The following is a 21827-nucleotide window of genomic DNA, read 5'->3' on the forward strand; positions in this document are numbered from 1 at the left end:
ACATACTTTATATTCAGTCCTCATGAAAGGGTTGAGGCAGAAACCATTACTGTCATTTCCAGGTGGTAGGTGAGGAAACAATGCTACTACAGCAGGTAAGAAGCTTGACCAATGTCACCCAGCAGGTAGGTGACAGGATCTAAATCAAGGATGAGCCTCCATAACCACCCTGTCATGGTCTGAAGAGAGGGGTGGGAGACAGATGTAGTGATTTCTAAATCAGATCATCACCGGGCACAGTGGCACACACCTATAACCCCAGCTACTCAGGAGATCAAGGCAGAGGATCCTTAAGTTCAAGTCCAGCCTCTGCAACTTAGTGAGATCCCATTTCAAAATAAAAAATATAAAGGGCTGTGGATGTAGCTCAGTGGTAAAGTGTCCCTGGGGAGGGATAAAGAAAAAAAAAATCAGATTATGATTAGACATCGCTGATGGTAAAAGAGAACACTTAGGCATGGTATAAAACACAAGGCAAAAATAAAACCACTCAAAAATACACATTTAAGAGCACATAGAGAAAAAGATTAATAAAGAGGATATGAACCCCCAAATTAGCATTATTTATCTCTGGTAAGATTATGACTTTTTTCTATATATTTATTGTCTTAGTTCATTTTTTTTATTGTGGATATAAAACAAACAATATATACCTGAGATCAGGTAATTCGTAGGGAAATGAAGTTCATTGGCACATGGTTCTGGAGGCTGGGAATTTTGCAAGAGTAAGGTGCTGGCCTCGGGTGAGGGCTTTCTTGCTGCACCATAACATGGTGAAGGCACCACAGGGTGGAACAGCAAGTGTGCTAGCTTGTGCGTCTCTTCCTCTTCTTATGAAGATGCTAAAGATGATGGGGGCCTCCTGCTCATGATCGCATCGAATCCTAATTAATCCCCAAAGGCACCAACTCCCAATACCATTAACATGTATTTGGGCATTGAGCTCCCAACATGTGAGCTTTTGGAGGACACATTTGAACAGTACCATTTACCATTATCTTCTAACCTACCTACAAGCAAGATGCATTACTTCAGTTTTCTTTAGTACTATAAATAAAAATTAACTCATGAAAGCTGTCACTTCTTGTATCTCTCTCTCTCTACGTTGTTTTACTCTCCATTTTATCCTGTTAAAAAGCCTCTTAAAATGCTTAAGGTATCTTAAAAGCCAAATTGCTGGGATTAATAAACTTAGAGACTGTCCAGGATGAATCCAATTTCCCTCCAATTTCTAGGGCTTAGACTAGTATTTAGGTCATGTGACCTAAAATGGAAAAAAAAAAAAAAACCAGAAAAAGTGGCAGCGGATGAGACCACCAGTCACCCAAGGTGAGAGCGAGAAGCAAGGAACAACCTGGTACTAAATGGGCCATCCAGCCCCTAGGGAATTCCTCCCCCAAATGTCCCTCAGAAAAGAAGGGAGAAGAGAGGAGACTATGAAAGGCCTCCAGGAAAGGATCTTAGCCTAGACTCAGAACCCAGAGGGAGGATGGGCCAGAATAAAAGGAAGGAGAGAAAACTTGATAGAAAAAGAAAGAATGAATGGTACATAACACATAAACCTTATAACCAAGACACTGAGCTGCTCTGTTTTATTCTATTTGTCCTATGCACATAAAATCTGTGTCACTGTATCCGCTAAGAAAACACACTTTCAGAGGACAAAGATTGTTATGCCAGGATTATTATACATTAATATAACAGCTTACTATGCCAGGATTTCCAGACTGGGTTCAGACTGAGGTCTTCATTCTCCAATGTAGGCTGCTGTGAGATGGGGGCAAGCCAACAGCTTCTCCTTGGTTACTTTCTCTGAGAGGTGAGCGTAACACTACTAATTTTAAGGATTGACTGAACCAAATGTCACAATGAATGTAAAAAAAATATTGTTACTACAACATCAGCTACATTGGAACTTGTCTCTTGAATAGGATGAAAATGTTTTTTGACAACACAGATGAAAAGGAACAGAATAAAAGAGACTGAGTGAGCAGAGGAGGTACAGCAACACGTGTAGGGGCAGAGACAATGCTTGAGTTCCTCCTTGCTTTCTTGCTAGAGAAGAATATGACAGCCAATTAAATAATGGCAGTTATCCAAAAAAGCTACAGTAACATGAGAAAATTTTGTTCTCATCCGTTTTATACTTGGAGACAGCATGAACCACACACTTGGAAAAGCTGAGATGTTACTGTGAGAGCAAACAAAATTGCCCAGGACATAACCTTGATGCAAATATGCAAATGTTCTGCTTGATGCTGCCTCCCTAGCACATAGTGTCTAATAATTCTTGGTAACTAAATGTGAAGATGCCCCAAAGTTCCATTACAGACTAGCCTTCTGGTCAACAACAGCATAATTTATAAGAAAGTGAAATGACGTTAAGAAAAGGTTCTCCTGAAAGTTACAAAACAAACTATTGAACAGGAACCTGAAAAGACCTGCTTCACATCAAATGCTCTACATCAGTAAGTGCTTTTAAGAACTTTACTTAATCATAACCATCAAGATATAAAACAATGGAAAAATGTTGACAGTATCTGGGCTCATAAAGTTCCTTGGGGATTAGAAGAAGAATGAGTAAGTACTTTGATTCAATCAACTTAATGTGAAAAGAAGCACTGATGGAATTAAAATAGGGTAGAATGAAAGATAAATGTTAGTGGAGAGTCTAGTCTGTTAAATAAAACACAACCCAAAACAATCAAATTAGCATCTGACAGAAGCAGTTGCAATCAACTCAAAGATTCTGTCCTTGGGAATTAGATTCCAGTCACAGAAGAGAGGAAAATGCTATACGGTTTTTTATGTTGGCAGAAACCCACCTAACAGATAAGGCCCTCCAAACCAGATCCTTTATCAGAGGTTAAAATATGGTTTTATGTTGTCAGAAATCTACCTAACAGACAAGGCCTCTAAAACCAAGCCTTCACGGGAAATAAAAATATTAAATAAGGTTGGGGGTACAGCTCAGTGGTAAAGTACATGGTTAGCATATGCAAGGCCCTGGGCTCAATCCTTAGCACCAAATAAAAAAATTAATTAAATAAAACTTTAAAATGACAACAAAATGGGCTGGAGTTATGGCTCAGTGATAGAATACTTGCCTGGCATGTGTGAGGCCCTGTGTTCAATCCTCAGTATAATAAACAACCAACCAAATAAATAAAATACAAGATTAATTGACAATTAAAAAATTTCTTAAATGACAAAAAAAAAAATAAGTTCTTACCCAAGGAATCTCTGAACATAGAATATACAAGGCCAGTAAACATCTAAAAATCCATTCCAGTACTATCAGAATATAATCTCAGAAAAACCATACAGAAGACTATACTTGTTCCTTCCTGCCAGATCAGGAAGGAACAGTCCTAAATACAGACACATGGAAGGCCTTAAGCCGGATCTGCCCACCCTTCCCTTGTCTAGTCCCTTCCCTTTGGCATGGGCTCAGTTTTCAAAGAATCCACTCAGTGACCATTTCCACATCACCAGCCTCACTATGTCTCTGTCAAGTGTTTATAACAGAATGTTCTACCCTATCCTCCAAACAACTCTACCACCAAGCTCTTTCAACTCCACCCCACAACCCAACTGACCAAGGCTCCTTTTCTTTTTTCTAAAACAATTTCCACCACTAATGGACCAACATATCCTGCAATATTTAATGAATTTTATACAATCTGTTCCCCAATCCCCAAATGACTTACACTACTCCTTTCAGGAAAATGTTGTACCCCAACAAAAGATGGGCAGCTCTAAATGCAACAGAAGCCAGGGCTTCCCATCACCCACCCAAAATTCATTCACTGAACAAACATTACATGAATCAATTCAACCACCTGGACTTCCAAAGTGGCAACCCATTCAGTCCTCCTGCTTCAAATCCTGCTTCCCTGCTCTCTAGACTGCAGCCACAGTCATGAATCTTTCAAGATATAAATCTGCTCACATCCTCCACCTCAAATGACTTACCACACAGGAAACAAAATCCCAACTCTTCACCCACAAATGCCCTGCATGAGCCACCACCCACATCTCAACAGACCTCTTGAGTCCCTACTCCACCAGCTCAGGGGCCCCAGAGACCCTTGGGTGCTCCTCAGGAGTTCTGCACCTGCTGGGTCTCCTGCCTGCACTGCTCTTCCCCTGAAAGCCCCCATGCCACTCTCCTTCATGTGCTCAACTGTCACCTCATTACTAGCTCCATCCCTCCTCACCATCTCCAACACTCGCCCTTTATGCTGCTTTTTCTCCATTTCCCTTCAATTAGCTATTATCATCTATCCATTTGTTTACTGCCACCTTACCCCAGCCAGAAGATAAGCTTCATGAGAATCCCAGGTCCTCTGTTCAATGTAGCATCCCCAGGGTCTACAAGTACCCGACACATACTAAGTTGCTCAGAGAATACAGGTTGAATGAACGAATGCATTTTTAAAAGAGCATTTTCTGGGTATTTCTATGTGCTAGACTCTGTACCAGGCAGAAAGATATAAAGATGAATGATGAATGGGATCTAGTTTTTGAGAAACTTAAAATCTAGTAGTGAAGGAGACACACACACAAGTAATAGAATGAAATGTGCTACGAGCTAGTTCAAGGAGAAGCATGGAATGGAGTAGCTAGAGGTTAGGCAGGCTAGCCAGGGACTGGAATAGGAAGAACCCTGAGCATCAGGCTGAGGAACTGGTTCTCCATGTGAGTCTCGACTGAGAACTCCAACTTGGGGTGTAAAGAGGAGATGTATCTGAAATTAGAACTGACATAGCTGGAACTGACTCAACTCAGTGACAATGAAGGGAGGAGCCCTCTTAGGTTTCTGATAAATGCCACTGGTCAGAGAGGAAGGAAAAAAAATGGAAGTTTTCAAAGCTAGCATATTTGACGCCAGACAAGTTGAGTTTGATTACCACACTCAGTCATAATTATTCCTCTAGTGACTAGTAAACCTTTGACTTGGAAATTCTACAGTATGCTCCCTGGCCTGTCAGGGGGTTACAATGTCCTGACAGAGTGGAGGCACACACATCACACATCGGTGCCACCGTGTTAACTACGACTTAGCCATGCAAAGTCTTTAAGTCTTCAGGCTTTATCAAATCTGTATGTTTAATATATTTTTTATCATGCTTTCTTAAAACAAGGGATACCTGTTTTGCAGTGAAGTCTGACACAAATGCAGATTCCCAGGAATTTTTCCTAGTCAGTGGCTTGAAAGTCCAATTCTAAATGGGGAGACAACATTTATTTACAATTTTAAAAACCAAAGAATTTCTCAAGGACAGGTATTATTGTTGCTTTCCCCTTCTCAATGCCATGGAAATCCCACGAGGATATGTGCTTATGTAAACATATATACATCCAGACGTGACGGGAAGATGTGAAGAATGAAATGAGGGGAAGTGCAACAAAAGTGCAATAAAACAGAACCTATGTTCCACAGGAAAGAACAACTGTATACAACATAAGGAGAGAGCCAAATGTCACAATTTAAGCTCTAAGGTTTTCCAGCATCTCCAAGCTCAAGTTACAGGGTGTTCCACTGGGAGATGCTAGCTAAATTCCAGTGGTCTCACTCCTCAATTGTAAGTCATCCTCTACAGCTTCATCCTATTTCTTCTCTGAAAAGTAGAGGACAAAAAAGAAAGATGGAATATGCTATTTTTTTAAGGGCTCTAGGGCTCTTAAAATCAAAGTCAAGGGCCCTATTGGGAATTAATAGCCACACAGGTTTAATTCCAAGGAGCTGAATAAAGTGTGCTGTTAAAGTGATAAACTTCCTGGTGGATGGTGGGGAGACAGGTCGAAACTCAGGAGAGTCAAACACAAAAAGAGGGAGAGGTTAACACTCTGTTAAACAAAACATTCCATACCAGAAGGATCTATTTCCTGAAAATGCTGCATGAATAAAACTGCTATACTATAATATGTAATTTACTAGCAACAAGGAAACTATGACACTACAAAATTTAAAATTTTAATTAAGATCTTTTTAACCTTCTTTATGAGAGCCAGGGAAATGCAGTTCACTACCTACTGCGTGATATGTCAGTCTGTATCTTCTTACCTCTTATACGTCTGGTGGGCCACATACACTCACAAGAGATCACAAGGAAGGAGATGGACAGCAGTGGTGTGGCCCAGTAGAAGGACAGGGGCAGGGATGTTTAGGACAACATTCGCTTCCCACATCCCTATCTTTCCAGAGATGAAAACCAGAGGGAGGACTCCATCTCCCTGTCCCCCACTGGGGATTGAACCGAGGACCTCAAAAAGGCTAAGCTAGCATTTTGCCACTAAGTCCTCTTCTAAAATTTTTAGGTCTCACTAAGTTGCCAAGGCTGGCCTCTAACTTGTGACCCTCCTGCCTCAGCCTCCTCGAGCAGCTGGGATCACAGGCATGCACCACCACACATGGTTCAAAGAAGACTTTAAAGAATCCTTAGCTGGATGCATTCTAGACAGAAATACTCTGAACCTGAGTGGCATGTCCAGTAATGTTAAATTCAAAGAACACATGGTTGCCTAGGACAACAGAAGTTTATATTTGAGGGGACCTTATTATCTGAGAAAAATATTTAGGGATCCACCCAAACCACTCATCACATTAGGCCCTGGCTGGGCTGGAATACAGGCTGCCTGCATCCCAGTCCTGGATTAATTCTGTAAAAGAAACAAATTGGCTAGTTTATTGCTGAACAATTTAAATATATAAGTGTCAGCAGTACTGGCAATGAGTACCAGGAAAACATAAAATAAAAAAGTTTGCAGATTTCAGGAAAATCTCTTGCTGAGAAAAAAATAAACATTTTAAAGAAAATAGTCCTATATCAAAGACAGTTCCTTTGAACAAGAATAAACTCATTTAAAAGCCACAGTTCTGTGAGAATCATGTGTGATTTATTCCAAGCTAGATTCCAAAGTAGTAAATTATATGCCTGCATGGAAGAATTTTGATAAAAATTTAGGAAACAAACACACAAAAACAAAACACCAAACATCAGGGAAAAAAAAACAGGAAGCATAATTCAAGTTAAACTTTCCTTTGTAGAGAAGAACTAACATTTTTTTCCCCCATTGGGCTTTTAGGGAAAAAAGTTGAGAAGTCAAAAAGTTTATAATTCAAAAAGCAGGACTGAAGTTTGGCAACCAAAGGAATGCATTTAAGGAATTCTGAACATCCATATTTCTAAACATATCCTTCATCCTCTTAAAACTAAGCAACAGAAACAGCTCTTCAACCAAATCAAATGTAGCCCAGACCACTAGTTTTATTTCAGTTTCTGTTTAAACTTTAGGATTGCCAAACCAGCCCTAAATAAACACTGACTACTTCAATGACTTTTATCTAGATTAAGATAGTCCTTCCCTGGCCAAGAGTGAGCAACTGCTCTCATCATTTCCATTCACAGATATAATTTATAAGATAAAACAAGACTCAAATAATTTAATAAACTACCAGGAAAAAATCCCATCATTTCTGTCAGAGACAGTTCAGAATGAACTCTATTTCCACAATTTATTTTCTTGAGTTAAGGTGATTTCTTTGATACTTAGCTGCACTGTGGGTCATGAAACAGTTCACCAAGAGGAACTGAACTTACTCAATGAATGGCTGCCAGAACCCCACACAAGGGCGTCATAAAGATGTTTCACTCAGAGGAAAGTCAGACACCAAAGACAAGGGCATTAATTAACAAGAACAAGTCGTTACCCAGGTAAGTGGTTTTGGAAATCTATGTTTGAGTTTAGAGCTTGAGACCTGAAAACCACTTGCACCCACACAAAACTAAACGGAGGTGCCTATTTATAGCCCTGAGAGACTTGAATGGAATAGTCACAGTCTGCTTTAATTGCCACAAAACAAATAAGACAAAATCACCAAGGTTCCTCCACATTCCACCTACCCAAGTCGTATGCTAAGGATATCATTTTCCCAACAACCCAAGCCACTGTGGAATACTTATTCTGAACTCATCTTTCAATATGTATCTGTGAGGTTCCAGGTCTGACTATGTGGGGAAAATTATCCCCACCATACGCAATACTTAGGCCAGCTGCCAATCATTTACTTCCTGAGTTAATAACACCAAGACTAGGTGGTTTACCTGCTGTTTATCAGCCAGTACTTTCTGAAAGATGTCTGAGAGTTTTCCTTCTCATTAAGTGAAAACAGAACATCATCTCTCACAGTCCTAGTTGTCATGCTATATGAATATTGAACAAACCAGGGAACTAACAGCATTTTCTTAAAGCTCCCAGAATTTTAGTTAGCTCAACAGAGTATGCAGTTAAAAAAATGAAAGAAAAAGCAGTTAATATGCTTTGATTCCAACTGCTTGATGAATTTCACTTTCTGGAGTATAAACCCCTCTTTCACCGCATCTTAGAGCTTTGACTTTACTTACTTGTATTTTAAGAGCAGCCATTGAATTAACCAGAGTCCTACAAGGATCATGCCGTTAATTTCACAAATAGAAAAGGCCCACTGCACCCGGTTAAAATGGTCAAAAAACGTGTCCGGTAGTGGAGGCTGCACCTCCTTAGGAGGCACTCGTTCATGGACGACCGAGATCATCACTGTGGTGAGAACAAAACAGGAAAGTGCGTAAAGGAAGGCCAGAAACGTCTTGCCCCACTCCATGGGGTACTGGGAGCGCTCTAGTTCTGGCATGGGGATCTTTATCATCTCTTTCCTATACCCATTTGGCATCCCATTGGGCTTAATCTTGATGCTAAAGCTGCCGTCAGGGGTGGGGACATCTACGCCAATGTTGAGGTGTCCGTTGGCATGGCCATTCTTGTGTGCTTCCATGTGGTGCTCCATTTTCAGGGTCTCTATCATGTCCAAGAGCCGCTGCCCGTTGTCAGAGGAGACTCGGCACAAAGGGGGTTTTTTGAAATCCTCTCGGGTTAGGTTGATCAAATCCTGGCCTGTGAAATGTTCTAGAGGTTCACAGTATTCTGGCATAGCATTCTCCAACAGCCAGTCTGCCACCTTCTTGGGTGACCAATAAACCACTTCCTTCATTGTACTGGCAGACGACATGCAGTCCCCAGCTTGTTCTCAGAGGTCAGCAGTCACTGTTCCTACAGGGCAGGACACTGTCCCTCCTTGGCTGGTTCATCTTATTGGGCCTCATGAGTGGAGACTTGTTTGGCAAGATGGTCAGGGCAGTTGTTAAATACCTCATGAAGCTGTCCAGGGTTTCTGAGTGCATGAGCATTCATTCACCTCATTTTTGAACAGAATTCTTCCTTCTGTGGAAGCAAAAGAAAAGGTTAGGTTACTGGGACTTCCATATCAACTCCCCCAAAACACTTGCACACAAAAATGGAAAGTCAGTTGTGAACTCCATAGTTTTGAAACATGTAATAGTTTCAGGGAGCACCATTTCTCTGGTTATTTGTCTTCTCTGACAGCACTAAGTTGGATCTGAAAAAGAATAAGGTCAGAACACACATGTATTCTAGGATCTCCAGTGGTGTACCTACTAAGGATAATTCAATAGTGCTTTGAACACGGCTCTACACAAACCATTGATTCTCTTTGTACTTAATAATGTGAAAGAATATGGCAATTTTTAAAATCCATTATTCTTGATTCTCTTTGTACTTAATAATGTGAAAGAATATGGCAATTTTTAAAATCCATTATTCTATCTGGTGAAGAATGTTTAAAAATGCATATGCTGTATTCAACTTAAATAGACATCAGAGAAAACTACAGAAATGCAGATCATCTGGCCCAATAATTTTACAGTTTTACCAAAAAGTCAGTTAATTCCTTTTTCCAAATGTGCTTGAGCCCCATCAGAAGTTACCTATCTGGCTGCCTGGGCTGAAATGGAGGGGAGGGAGACAGCTCTGCCTGCTTTGTTGATCTTTCCACTCCCAGCCCCTGGGGGATTCTGTGGAATTCACCATGGTTTGAAAATGAAGGATTTGATCCAACTCCCTCATTTATAAATGAAAAATCTTACTTCTATAAATGTCAAGGAACTTGCCTTCAGTCAAGGGGTAGCCTGTCTAGAAGAGTTACAGGTTAAATTTAAATACACTAAACTAGTGTATTTATTCATTAAAAATACTTAACCAGCTAAGTCACAATAATCAAAAGGCATACCTGTAGAGAAAATTCAAAAGAAAGATTCAAAAATTTATAAATTTATATAACTATATAATCTGCCTTTAGCAGAAAAGAGACCACAGTTTGTCTCCCAGCATTTTCCTTCCACCCATTATGTGAGCTTCAGTTCATTCATCTGTAAAATGGGGATGAGGATAATCAAAAATATTTCCTTCACAGGATTTTATTGTCAATGATTAAAAAATGAAAATTGGTGAAACATAACCTAGCTCGAAAAGTAATGATTTTCAAAAGGGTCTGTTGGTATCCAGGCCCTCTTTTAACTTTTCCCATACTATCGATCATGTCCACCAGCCACTGTCCACTTTATATCACTATGAAAAAATTCTACCAGGGCTGGGGATGTGGCTCAGGGCCAGCACACAAGGGGTCTTGGGTTCAGCCCCGGCACTGAAACAAAACAAAACAAAACAAAACAACCTATAGGCTAACTGTTTCCTTATATGGTCAATGTGTCAACTGCAAAAAAGCTTGCACAGATCTGGAAGTTTAAGAGCTGAAAATTAATGATGACATCATTTCCTTAACATGTTTTTATGGAATGATAATCTGAAAAAAATTTTCTATGTTAAAAAAAAAATCCGTAACCAACAAACATAGGAATTGTGTACTATAATCTCTCCCAGGTATAACAGTATACATTAGGATGTTAAAAGCATGAGGAAATTCTCCAGATTAAAAAAATAATTAGCAGGACTTCTCAAATTGACTTCATCAAAGCTGTCCAATCTCTGCACCACTTTTTCTCTTCAATTCATCTCCAATGAACTCCCAATCTAATTCTGGCATGAGGATGGAGAGCATGTCTACTTTCAATTTCCCAGTCCAAATAACAACCAATCAATGACAATAAAAACCTTAAAAGATATTCTAGGCCCTGCAAGAATATCGGGTATTCCCTTTTCTAGGAATCTGCAGTGCTCTGCACCTTTCTTATCACACCCTCCCCTCATTAAGTGTCTGTCTAGACTCCCCCAGGAGGCTTAGAACAACTTAGAACACCTTCAGCAGCCATGTATCTCCCATGCCCAGGACTCAGTAAGTACTCAATCAACCACTGCTCATTATTCTTAAAAATAGCCCTCAGACCCTGCACCACATTGATGGTTAATGGAAAATGAATCTATTGAAAATGACACTGATAATGAAAACTGCTTTAAACCAATTTGGATGTTCCAGGAAAATAAGATAAGCATTTTCCAGAGAGAAACAAAACCAAAGTGGATCTCAGACTCCCTGTCACCACCACAGAACTTCCTCTGTGATGAGGACTGACCACAGAGTGGCAAGGAAACATGCACACCAGACAGAAGGTTGCACAGGCCAGGATCTCCTCAGCACAGGGCCCAAGGCCTTTCCTTAAATCCCCCTCAGCAGAATTTTCCTTAAATACTCCTCTGCAGAATTACAGGAACCATCAAGAGAGCCCTTCAATATCCTGAAGTGACTGTAAGACTCTAAAGAAAATCCTCAGTGGAGTGTCTTGGCCTAAGGGAAACAAACACAGGCTTCTCCCCCAAGTTCTTCATGCTTCTCCTTGCCCAACACAGGAAGTTGGCCAGGATGGGAAACCCCCTTAGAACCACGGAGACCACAGCCAGGCCAAGGTGCTGTTTCACTTCTCACTGAGGGAGAAGGAGGCACATATCTCTTAAGAGATAATCAACTTAAAAAAAAAATGGTGGGAGGTAATTCAATACAGGGCTATCAAACATTCATCTGGTATGGCCAGCACTGTAAAATCCATCCAAATGAAGAAACACTAATCTTGAAAAAGAAGACCTTCCAGCAGTTTCTGATAGCCAGAGAAACTCTTCAGAGATAGCAAGATAAATTAATGACTTCCATTCCATAGTTAACTAGGATAACAAAAACATTCCCAGAGAAAGCCCCTGTGGGTACTCAACCACTGCTCATTATCTTCAAAAATATCCCTCAGACCCTGCACCACATTGATGGTTAATGGAAAACAAATGTATTGAAAATGACACTGATAGTAAAGATTGTTTAAAACCAGTTTGGATGTTGGACGATATATGGTCAGCTGGGCTAGGAAAACAACTACCACTAACACCCAGAAGAGCCACCTTGAATCCATTATTGGGAGACCAACAAGGAATACCAAATTGGTAGACTTCCCTCAGAACTGGGAAAAATTAATATAAGAATAAAAACACTGTAAATAAACTCATCCTCCCAAAAATATCATAGAATTTGGGAGACAGAAGTAGTATAGCAACTCTTGTTCATATGTAATTTTTAGAGATAAATACCACAGCCCAGTGAGTTATGGTTTGTCTAAAATTTCATACATAACAAAGAGGTAGTCCTGGGGCTGAGACCCAAGATGCTCTTCAGCGCTGTCCCGCTGTGAGGTCTTCAACCATCTCCCAGATCTGAGCATGTGGGCAGAAAGTCTAGAAAGTTCTAAAAAGTGGTGGTGTCCCAGACAATAAAAGGTGAATGACAGCATATGGTTACCACAGGTCCTAAGCTCAGGAAGACCTTTTATCTGGTCTCAACTAAGTAAAAAATATGCTAAATTCAATTTGGCTCTAATTTTTAAAATAGATATTTTAGTCTTAGAAGCTATAAAAGCCTTTAGATAATATGCTATGCTGTGGTATAAACTATTTATAGTTAATTATCAAGGCCAGATTTCTAAAACAGTAAAATAAGTTAAAGCAATTACTCTAGTAATAGAAGAGAATTTAACCAAGAAAAATTACTAAATATCATTAATTACCCTGTGACCCCTCCTTTCCCCTCCAACCGCTCTGCCCTATCTAGAGTTGTCTATTCCTCCTATGTTCCAGCTCCCTATCCCACTATGAGCCAGTCTCCTTATATCAGAGAAAACATTTAGCATTTGGTTTTTTGGGATTGGCTAACTTCACTTGGCATTATCTTCTCTAACTCGATCCATTTACCTGCAAATGCCATGATTTTATTCTCTTTTATTGCTGAGTAATATCCCATTGTGTATATATGCCACATTTTTTTTTTATCCATTCATCTGTTGAAGGGCATCTAGGTTGGTTTCACAGTTTACCTATTATGAATTGTGCTGCATAAACATTGATGTGACTGTGTCCCTGTAGTATGCTATTTTTAAGTCCTTTGGGTATAGACTGAGGAGAGCTGGGTCAAATGGTGTGAATAAACTATGTTTACAACCAGAGATATGAAAAATTGTGCTCTATATATGTAATAAGAAATGGAATACATTCTGCTATCATATATAAATTTTAAAAATTTACATTAAAAAATCTGGAAATTACAAAATAAATAAATAAAGGGTAATGTTTTAGATTAAATAAAACAATTATATTTTAAAACTCTTTTTATACCTTAAGTTCATGCTATTTTGCCTAAAAGGCAGAAATTTTAATAAATAAAACTGAGGAAATTATATTGTTCTGTTGTGTGCATGTACAAAATATATAATAATGAATCCCACTGTTATATATAATTACAATGCACCAATAAAAACTCATCTGAAATGGGAAAAAAAAAGTTACTAAACAAATCACTTAGGAATGTCTGTTTACAGGTCCCCAAAAGAATTCATTATGTTATGGTTGGGCGTGGTGGCCTAGGCCTATAATCCCAGTTACTTGGGAGGCTGAGGTGGGAGGATTGAAGTTTGAAGCCTGCCTGGGCAATTTAGTAAGACCCTATCACAAAATAAAAATAAAGCAACAAATTATAAGATCAGGGGATATAGCTCAGTGGTAGAGCACTTGCCTAGCATACTAGGGTTTGAACTCATGGTAGGCCCTGAGTTCAAACCCTAGTACCACAAAAACAAAAATCAAACAAATATATTATATTGTGTTATTATTTGGCTTGTCTAGAAATTAAGCAGTGTTGTGCTAACAAAAACCTACCATCACAATTACAGACTGAACACATGGGTTTTTAAGAATGAAAATGTACAGTTATTGATGGAAAATCTCTAGTTCCAATGCTTGCTCTACCATTAACTTGTCCTCTAACTCCAGAACTTCAGTTTCCTGAAATGCAACAGTTTATTCCATCCACTTATTCCATTAGTAAAAGGAATTTACATACACCTGACAGTGCTTTGAAAAGTAAAGTAATACATAAAAATACAAGAAAATAATAAACTGAGTTCAATTTATTCTTTCCTTGAAGATTAAATGGCTTTGTAAAATAACTGCCCTGAAATTGAGAATTGAGTTTTCATGATTTTTTTAAGGCACAATGGACCCAAGATTGAACAAACACAGCTGGCAAGTCAATGAAGAAACTGCAGGGAAAAGAGGGTTCCCGAGGTTTCCAGATGCTGATAATGAAAAGTGATAGTAGGAAGTTGCACATAAAAATCTTACATAGAGTAAGTTAAACTTCCTGCGTCATGGATCAAAGCTCTAAAACAAAAACAAAAGCAACATGGAGACGACACATGATTTTATTTTAATAGCTTATCATCAAGTTCATCCAAGATCAAATTGTGGACGGGCATATGACACTTAGCTCACACTTTATTAAAAGAAAACAAAAACAAAAACTCCCTATGAGTACTTTGTTGAAAAAGCAATACAAATAAAGAATTTATACTGTTTTTCACAAAACACTTGACTTTTTGTAAAACTTCCTGTTCATGTAAAAGTCTTCATATCTACTAGAACTTTATCTAAAAAGTCACTTTTAAGGTGATGCAGCCCACTGGAACACTCTTAGGTTATTAAATTCTCAGGATAGCTTTCCAGTGCTCTTCTTCAAATCAGTCTACATAAAGCTGTACATTTTCCTATTCAGCACTTGAAGAGTTAATTCAAATAAGCAGAGCTCATAAAATGATACATATTTGAAGAACAAAAATTTTATTAAGAGTAACAACCACATTGGTTTACCTGAAAGACTTAAATATTTGTTTCACTCTACAGTTTTGGAAGTTTTAGATTATTTTTGATGCCTTAACCTTTAAACGGCTCTTTATTTTATTTTAAACAGCTATTACCTGCCGTGTTCACAGTTCCTCAGTCCAACTCTGGTTGGCAAATAAAAATCATCCCTTACAAAACAGATTCCTTAAACTAAGTGTCTGGTGACCTACTTTGCTTAGATGTGAGAAGGGCTTGCTGCAGCGTACTTATTTGCCTTTCAGTCCACTCAGGCTGTTAATACTGTGGGCTGTGAGAAGAGCCTTGTCTGAAGACATCTTTCTCTCCTCCAAACCTTGTCTATTTAATGTACTTAATACTTAGATTTCACAATATCTGAAATGCATTCCTTCTCAGTGGCTGCCCTGTAACTCACCCAAAGGTTAATCCCATTTCTTATGCCCCCTTCTCAAAATGTAGGAACTATATTGGAATGTGGTAGCCCTCAATGTGCCAGGGGAAAACAGATGATTTTTGGTTGCTTATAAATTAACAGTTATGATATATGAAAAGAAATCAGCCATACCAACTGTATACCATATATTATGGTTCTAGCTGTTTCCCTGAGGGTATGAAATATATAACTGTTCCATGCATATCACAGAGTCCTATCACCAGTGAATTCTATGTCCCAGACTCCAAGACCCCATTTGATTCATTTCTTGACAAGATGTATATATAAATATTTAGTAACCAGAAAATCCAAAGAATCATTACAGAAAAAATAAAATAAAAAACTAAAAATTCTACAATAGCAATTGATAATCATCATGCAGCAGAATACTAAGCCTCTACTACAGATTATACCACATTTCTATATTAAAGTGATATACACTTACACTTCTGTCAACTGAATAAACAGGTTACCAAACAGAATAACATTCTTGAAAGAACATGTACTGTAAATATCATAAGACGAAAGTCCAGAAGCTGTTTATCATTTTCTTAACTGTTAACTTGGGGTAGCAATTATGAAATAATTTTCAGGGTTTTTTTCAATATTTTAAAAATTTCTCTGATAAACTCATTACTTGTGTTTGGAAGGAGAAAATGACTGCTCTTCTTTCAAGCATATTCTGTTTTTAAACATGCAAGCTGCATTGTAAAACTAAAAATAGATGCTGCCTACACTAGCTTTCTTTAAAAATATGAAATGAGCTTGTAGGTTTCTCTAAAAACCCAGAACCTTTGCCCTCTGTATAATAGGTTCCAAAACCCTTCAAATTCCCAAAACGTAATGGTGCTGAGGTGAGCCAAACTACCAACAAAAAAAGTTGAAATGCAAACCTAAGGGCATGAAGAAATTCTAGTCTCAGGCATTTCCTATCATGCCAGAGAGAAAAACAACAAACCATCATCCTTCAATACCCAGGCTGCTACAAATGTTCGGAAAGGCCATTTGAAAACTCTGTTGTGATTATGATCAGGAAAACAGCATAGCTCTTTTGACAACTAATCACTATAGTTTTCTCATTGGATTTCCATCTTAGAACTCAATTACCACAACCTTTGAAGATGATCTATTCCCACTAAACTGATCAGCTGCCTCTCTGTCTGAAGCCAGCAGGGCTATTTTCATATGTGTCTGGTTAATCAGCAGTACGTGGACTTGGCTTCACTCCAGCAGCACTTGAGAATGTCAGGATACAAGCAGCATTTCCAGATCCCACCCCTCTCGCAGGGGCTGAAGTGCACAGTGCTGATTTCATCCACCCAGAGAAGCCTGGGAAAGACGAACACAGACTCTATTTCTATCACACAACACTCTGTTCCTTTCTCTTCTTCCCATTCTTCTCTTCAAAAATGAGAACTATATCCTTCTAATTCACTGCTGGTTTAGCTGGAATTAAAAAAGCTGTCTTCTGAATCCATCATAAATGCCAATCAAGAGTGTGACAAAAAATCAGATAACTTAGGAAAAGGATACAAGGCCAGGTTCCTCGTTTCTAAGAACTTCGATGCAGTACCCTAGGGAACCTGGCTCACTTAAACTGCCCTAGGTTTATCCATTTCTAAAGCAAAAATAATTCTGTTATCTTGTAGAACTGTAAAAAAAAAAAAAAAATCTGACATGGAGTTTAATAGATGCCTAAGAACAGGAGCTATTTGGAGACATCTAAGGGAGATAAAGGTTCAGATCCTTCCTTTTTTCCTCCTTTTTCTACAGAAAATCCAACAGTGGTCAGTTGGGCAGCTGGGGCTAGTGGCAAAGCCATTGTCAGAGCCAGTGTCAGAGGAGAGGAATGAAGTCACTCTGCCCACCATTCCTTTGTCCCTTCTTATCTCAGTCTCTTTTCAACTCAAGAGAAGCAGACATAAATTTAACAGGCTACCAGGAAACTCAATCTGCCAGGCTTTCAACTGTTTCAGAAATATCTCCAAGGACCAGGCACACTTGGTCAATGGGTCACAGAGAACAGGGAATGGCGAGGACTGTGGCAGGCAAGAGATTTTAACTGTACTGGTATGGCCTGCCCTATCTTCTGAACTGCAAAAATAAGCAAAACACCTGAATCTGTGCAAAGAGATTGCTCCTCCTCAACTTCACTTTCCCCTCACTCACTCTAGCTAATCAGCTGTGACTTCCTAGAGACCCTCCCTTGAAGGCTGTCCCCATCTGTTCCCCTTTCCTATTGCCATTTGCTGTGCTCTGGTTTCTACCTCCAGTGTGACTCAACAGCAACCCGATGCCATACTGCTCTCTGATGGGCCTTAGTTCTGCACATAATGTGAGCCCATCCTCATTTGCCTTGAAGTCTCTAGAGCTTAAAACACTTAAGAGAAGTGGGTTAAATTTAAGAATCCCAGAGCATGAACCCAGTGATATAAATCTCCTTTGTACACCAAACATATAAAAACCAACATAAAATATAACTGCTGAAATTTTCACACCATAATCAGTTTCAAATTAAAGAAAAGAAATTTCCCATGTACTAAAAAAAGAATAATCACATAGCCACAGTGGAAAAGTTACAGGCTAACACCTGTGGCTCAGGAGGAAACCAGACTTGAACCCGAGAAGCTAGAGGTAGGGACCTTTCAGATTCCAGCAACGCCCTTGATCAAAGAAAGGATCCTTTTAAGACAGAAAAATTGGACCTATGAAATTGGCATACAATAATATAGAGTCCAAACTGACTCCACCTACATGGTATGAGATTTCCAGGCCAAGAAATTAATGTAAACACTAAAGAGAAATAAATGAAAAAACAGCTCCTTAGAGACCTCTCAATAAGCAAGTGTTCACAACTCTCTCATGGGAAAAAAAAAGGCCTTACTGAGGATGATAAATAATTGAAAATTATGAATCACATGAGGAAATGATCCACCAGGAGGGAAATTTGGCAGGTACAAAAATAGGAAGTATGTCAAACCATGAATTTGAGAAAACAAGACAGGTTTTAAGAGACTGAGAAATGGATACAGTAAAGAGATAAAACAAAGAAATGAACCTTAAACCTTAAACTTGCCTAATGTGGGAGACCCTGGGTTCAATCAATCTCCAATAAAACACACACACACACACACACACACACACACACACACACACACACACACACATCACACACACATCATCTGACCAACTAAACATTTGGAAAAAACATGATACAATTTTTTTTAAAAGGTGTGTTTTGTGTTCAAAGAAGGTACAGGTCAACTGTAGGTTCTCTCCTCTGGCTTGTACCTTATACCTCAGGAGAAAAGACATGAGAACAAAAGGGCAAAGGGAGGTCAAAAGAGGAAGAGATATTAGCAAAAGTATATAATACAAACTATATCAATATAAAAGCCCAAAGATCTCAATTTAGCACCCATATCCCCTTTGGGGGATGGGGGAGGCAGGGGATAGAACCCCTTCTGATTGTCTGAACTCAATCAAAAATCACCACAAACAATTTAAAAAGGGTTTTAAGAAAATAAGAAAGGCAAAGAGAACAGAGGTGAAAATAGCAATACCATGTGACGTTGGGAAGCAGATGGCCTAGGGGTGGCAATCTGATTTATCAAACAGACAATTCAAAAGTATATGGTGACATCAGGTAACTGTGGAACAAGCAGTGAAGCTGGAGTTAATCATAGAGGACTGGCTGAAAGATCAGTTCTGAAGTGACCTTTCAACTCTCACTTTGCTCAATGGAGCAACCACTCCTTCCCCATATCAGGAAGACTGATGTCTATTCTCTTTCAAAAGAGGAGGAAACACCAAACAGGTGGGAGCTGGTACCTTACTAAAAACAAGAGAACAAGTAAAAGATGCAAACAGACGGTCATGAGTGGAATCTGCCCCTTACTTCACTAGACACCAACTTCCAAGTAAATGATCAGATAATTTTTTCTGTAAAGGTCTAAAAAATGTTTAAGAGAAAAGACCTAAGCTCATTGATCATCTTGCACTGACTTTCATAATAAACAAAGTAACCTCACACAAAAAGCTTCCAGATAGCTTTATTACTGACTACTTTAAAACAGAAAACTAAACGAAACAAAACCAAAAACACCCCAGGCCAAAAGACATTTGAAGAAACTCTTTAAATAAATATAAAAGCCAAAGAATGAAACAAGAATAAATAAATACATAAGTAAACAAAACAGCAAAAGAACTTAGACAAAGGAGAGATATAATAATGTTAAAAAAAACCCTTAACATTCTCAAAGAGAGAAGGTATAGAACAAGAACAAGATGGTACTTAAAAAGAAAAGGACAGATTATTTTAAAAGGAATCTCCCAGAAACTCATGGTATATATGAAATATTCAATAGAAACAAAAGAAAGTAAAGTTGAAAAATCTTTCAGAAAACAGAACAAAACAAAAGATGGAAAATCAAGAGAAAATACTAAAAAAGTAATCTAGGTAGTTCAATATTGGAATAGTGGGAACTGAAGGAAAAAGGGAAAGTGATTTTAAATCTTCTTAATTTAAACAATACCAAATAAATTATTAAAAAATATTTCTCAGAACTAGAGGGGACATAATTTGTCAGACTGAAAAACTTCATCCAGGTGTCCAAAAAAGTGCCTGAAAATTTTAAAAAAAGTTTCTATTATTATTATTCCATGTTGACAAATTATTCTCAAGGAAAAAAGGGAGAGAGAAAAAAGATCTTGACAAAAGCTCCATCCTGCTTTTTGTTATCTTGGCTTTGTTTCCTCCATTTCATCCAAGTCACAACTCTCAATCCTCACCCTGACCTTCCTCACTGAGGATCACTGGGGATGTAATGCAGGACAGTGCTCTTGATATCCAAAGGAAGAATTCTCATTGTACTTTCCACCATAGCCTTATAAAAGGCAATGGTGCCTTTTAAACGTTATATAATGACTGACAAGAAGAGTAACGAAATCTATCTGTATTTTATAACCATTAACCATTTCCTCCAGGTTTCTAAGGCTATTCAAATTTCAAATACATTTTCCCTTGTCTCATGCACCATCACAACATCCTTGAAGATTTACTATTTTAGTTTCTAAGTTACTTCTCTCTTACAATGATTTTGCTAACTTAGAAGCAGTCAGAAATTCTTAGATAATTTTTGATTATTTTAACTTAGGAGAATGGCCATGTTTAGTAACCTATGAACTTTGGAAGACTGATAATTGGAGCACCACTCCCTAAGCCTAACAGATAATAAAAAGCAACTCTTTTAAAGCACACTTTCAGTTTTTAAATTGGGGACTGCCTTGTGTTGGTAACATATAATCTGTTGATTAGTATAAAAAATTATTTTTAAAATTCCATCTAGGGCTAGGGATGTGGCTCAAGCGGTAGCGTGCTCGCCTGGCATGCGTGCGGCCCGGGTTTGATTCTCAGCACCACATACAAACAAAGATGTTGTGTCTGCCGATAAATAATAAATATTAAAAAAATTCTCTCTCTCTCTCTCCCTCTCTCACTTTCTCTTTAAAAAAAAATAAAAAATAAAATAAAATAAAATTCCATCTATACTTAAATAAATTTTTATTATAGTCAACTGGGGATTAGAAATACCCCTTAGCTGGGTAACCAAAGGTTTTCCATTTCCTTGGGAAAAGGCTTACTAAACTACATGTATAAATTTGACTCAATAGAGTAAAAAGGGAAAGCTGATTTGAGGAACATGACTCTGGGAACTAACACCATGTTTCAAAATTAGCAACAACTCACAGGTCCAAATAGAAGAAATCAAGTTCAAGTTTCTATCCCAAAATAAATTTCTAATCCCTATTTGATAACTAGGAAATTCAAACTATTTTTGGACCAGAGAATATTAAAAGGGTAAGCTCTAAATTGATGATGCTTCAAGATACATCTTGTGGACATTTCTGACCACAGAAGGTGTATGGCTTTGTTTCTTTATGTCCCTGTTCCTACTATGCTTTATTCTCCACCATCTCCTTCTCTTGCTCTCCTGGAAGCAAACAGGATCAAATATTTCAAGAAAAGCAAGAGTACGTCTCCTTGACCTTACCTCTACACTCAAATAAGCCCTCTGCCCCAGCAACTATACCAAATCTTAAAAGTAAACAATCATCAATTCACCAGCTTTGCTCCAGTCACCATTAACTGTGACTTCTTGGTTCTAACTGGAATCTGGCAAATCCCCAAACTTCTGGGACTCATCTTGACTGATCTTCTTTATCCCTGACCAACAGTTCAGAGCCCCAAAGCTCAGCTGACTAGAAAGGAACCTTAGCCAGGAAGTAGGCTTATGCACAGAATCAGTCCAACCACTACAGCTCTGGTTTGGACTAAGGTGTAACACCACCAGGGGGCAGCATAACGTCA

At 38.5% G+C, this 21827-nt stretch overlaps 1 protein-coding gene across 5 annotated transcripts in view; it reads right to left on the reverse strand.

The window, feature by feature from the left end:
* The window catches only part of Sgms1 (sphingomyelin synthase 1), a 241629-nt gene that overhangs the window by 31587 nt on the left and 188215 nt on the right, over window positions 1-21827 (reverse strand). For all 5 annotated transcript variants that reach the window (XM_040273817.2, XM_021735877.3, XM_040273816.2 and 2 more), the window contains one exon: window positions 8412-9264. In XM_040273817.2, coding sequence (XP_040129751.1) covers window positions 8412-9052 — 641 coding nt within the window. In that variant the 5' untranslated portion in view covers window positions 9053-9264. The remainder of the gene's footprint in view (window positions 1-8411; window positions 9265-21827) is intronic.

Source organism: Ictidomys tridecemlineatus, chromosome 1 (genome assembly GCF_052094955.1).
Source record: "Ictidomys tridecemlineatus isolate mIctTri1 chromosome 1, mIctTri1.hap1, whole genome shotgun sequence".
Classification (NCBI taxonomy): Eukaryota; Metazoa; Chordata; class Mammalia; order Rodentia; family Sciuridae; genus Ictidomys; species Ictidomys tridecemlineatus.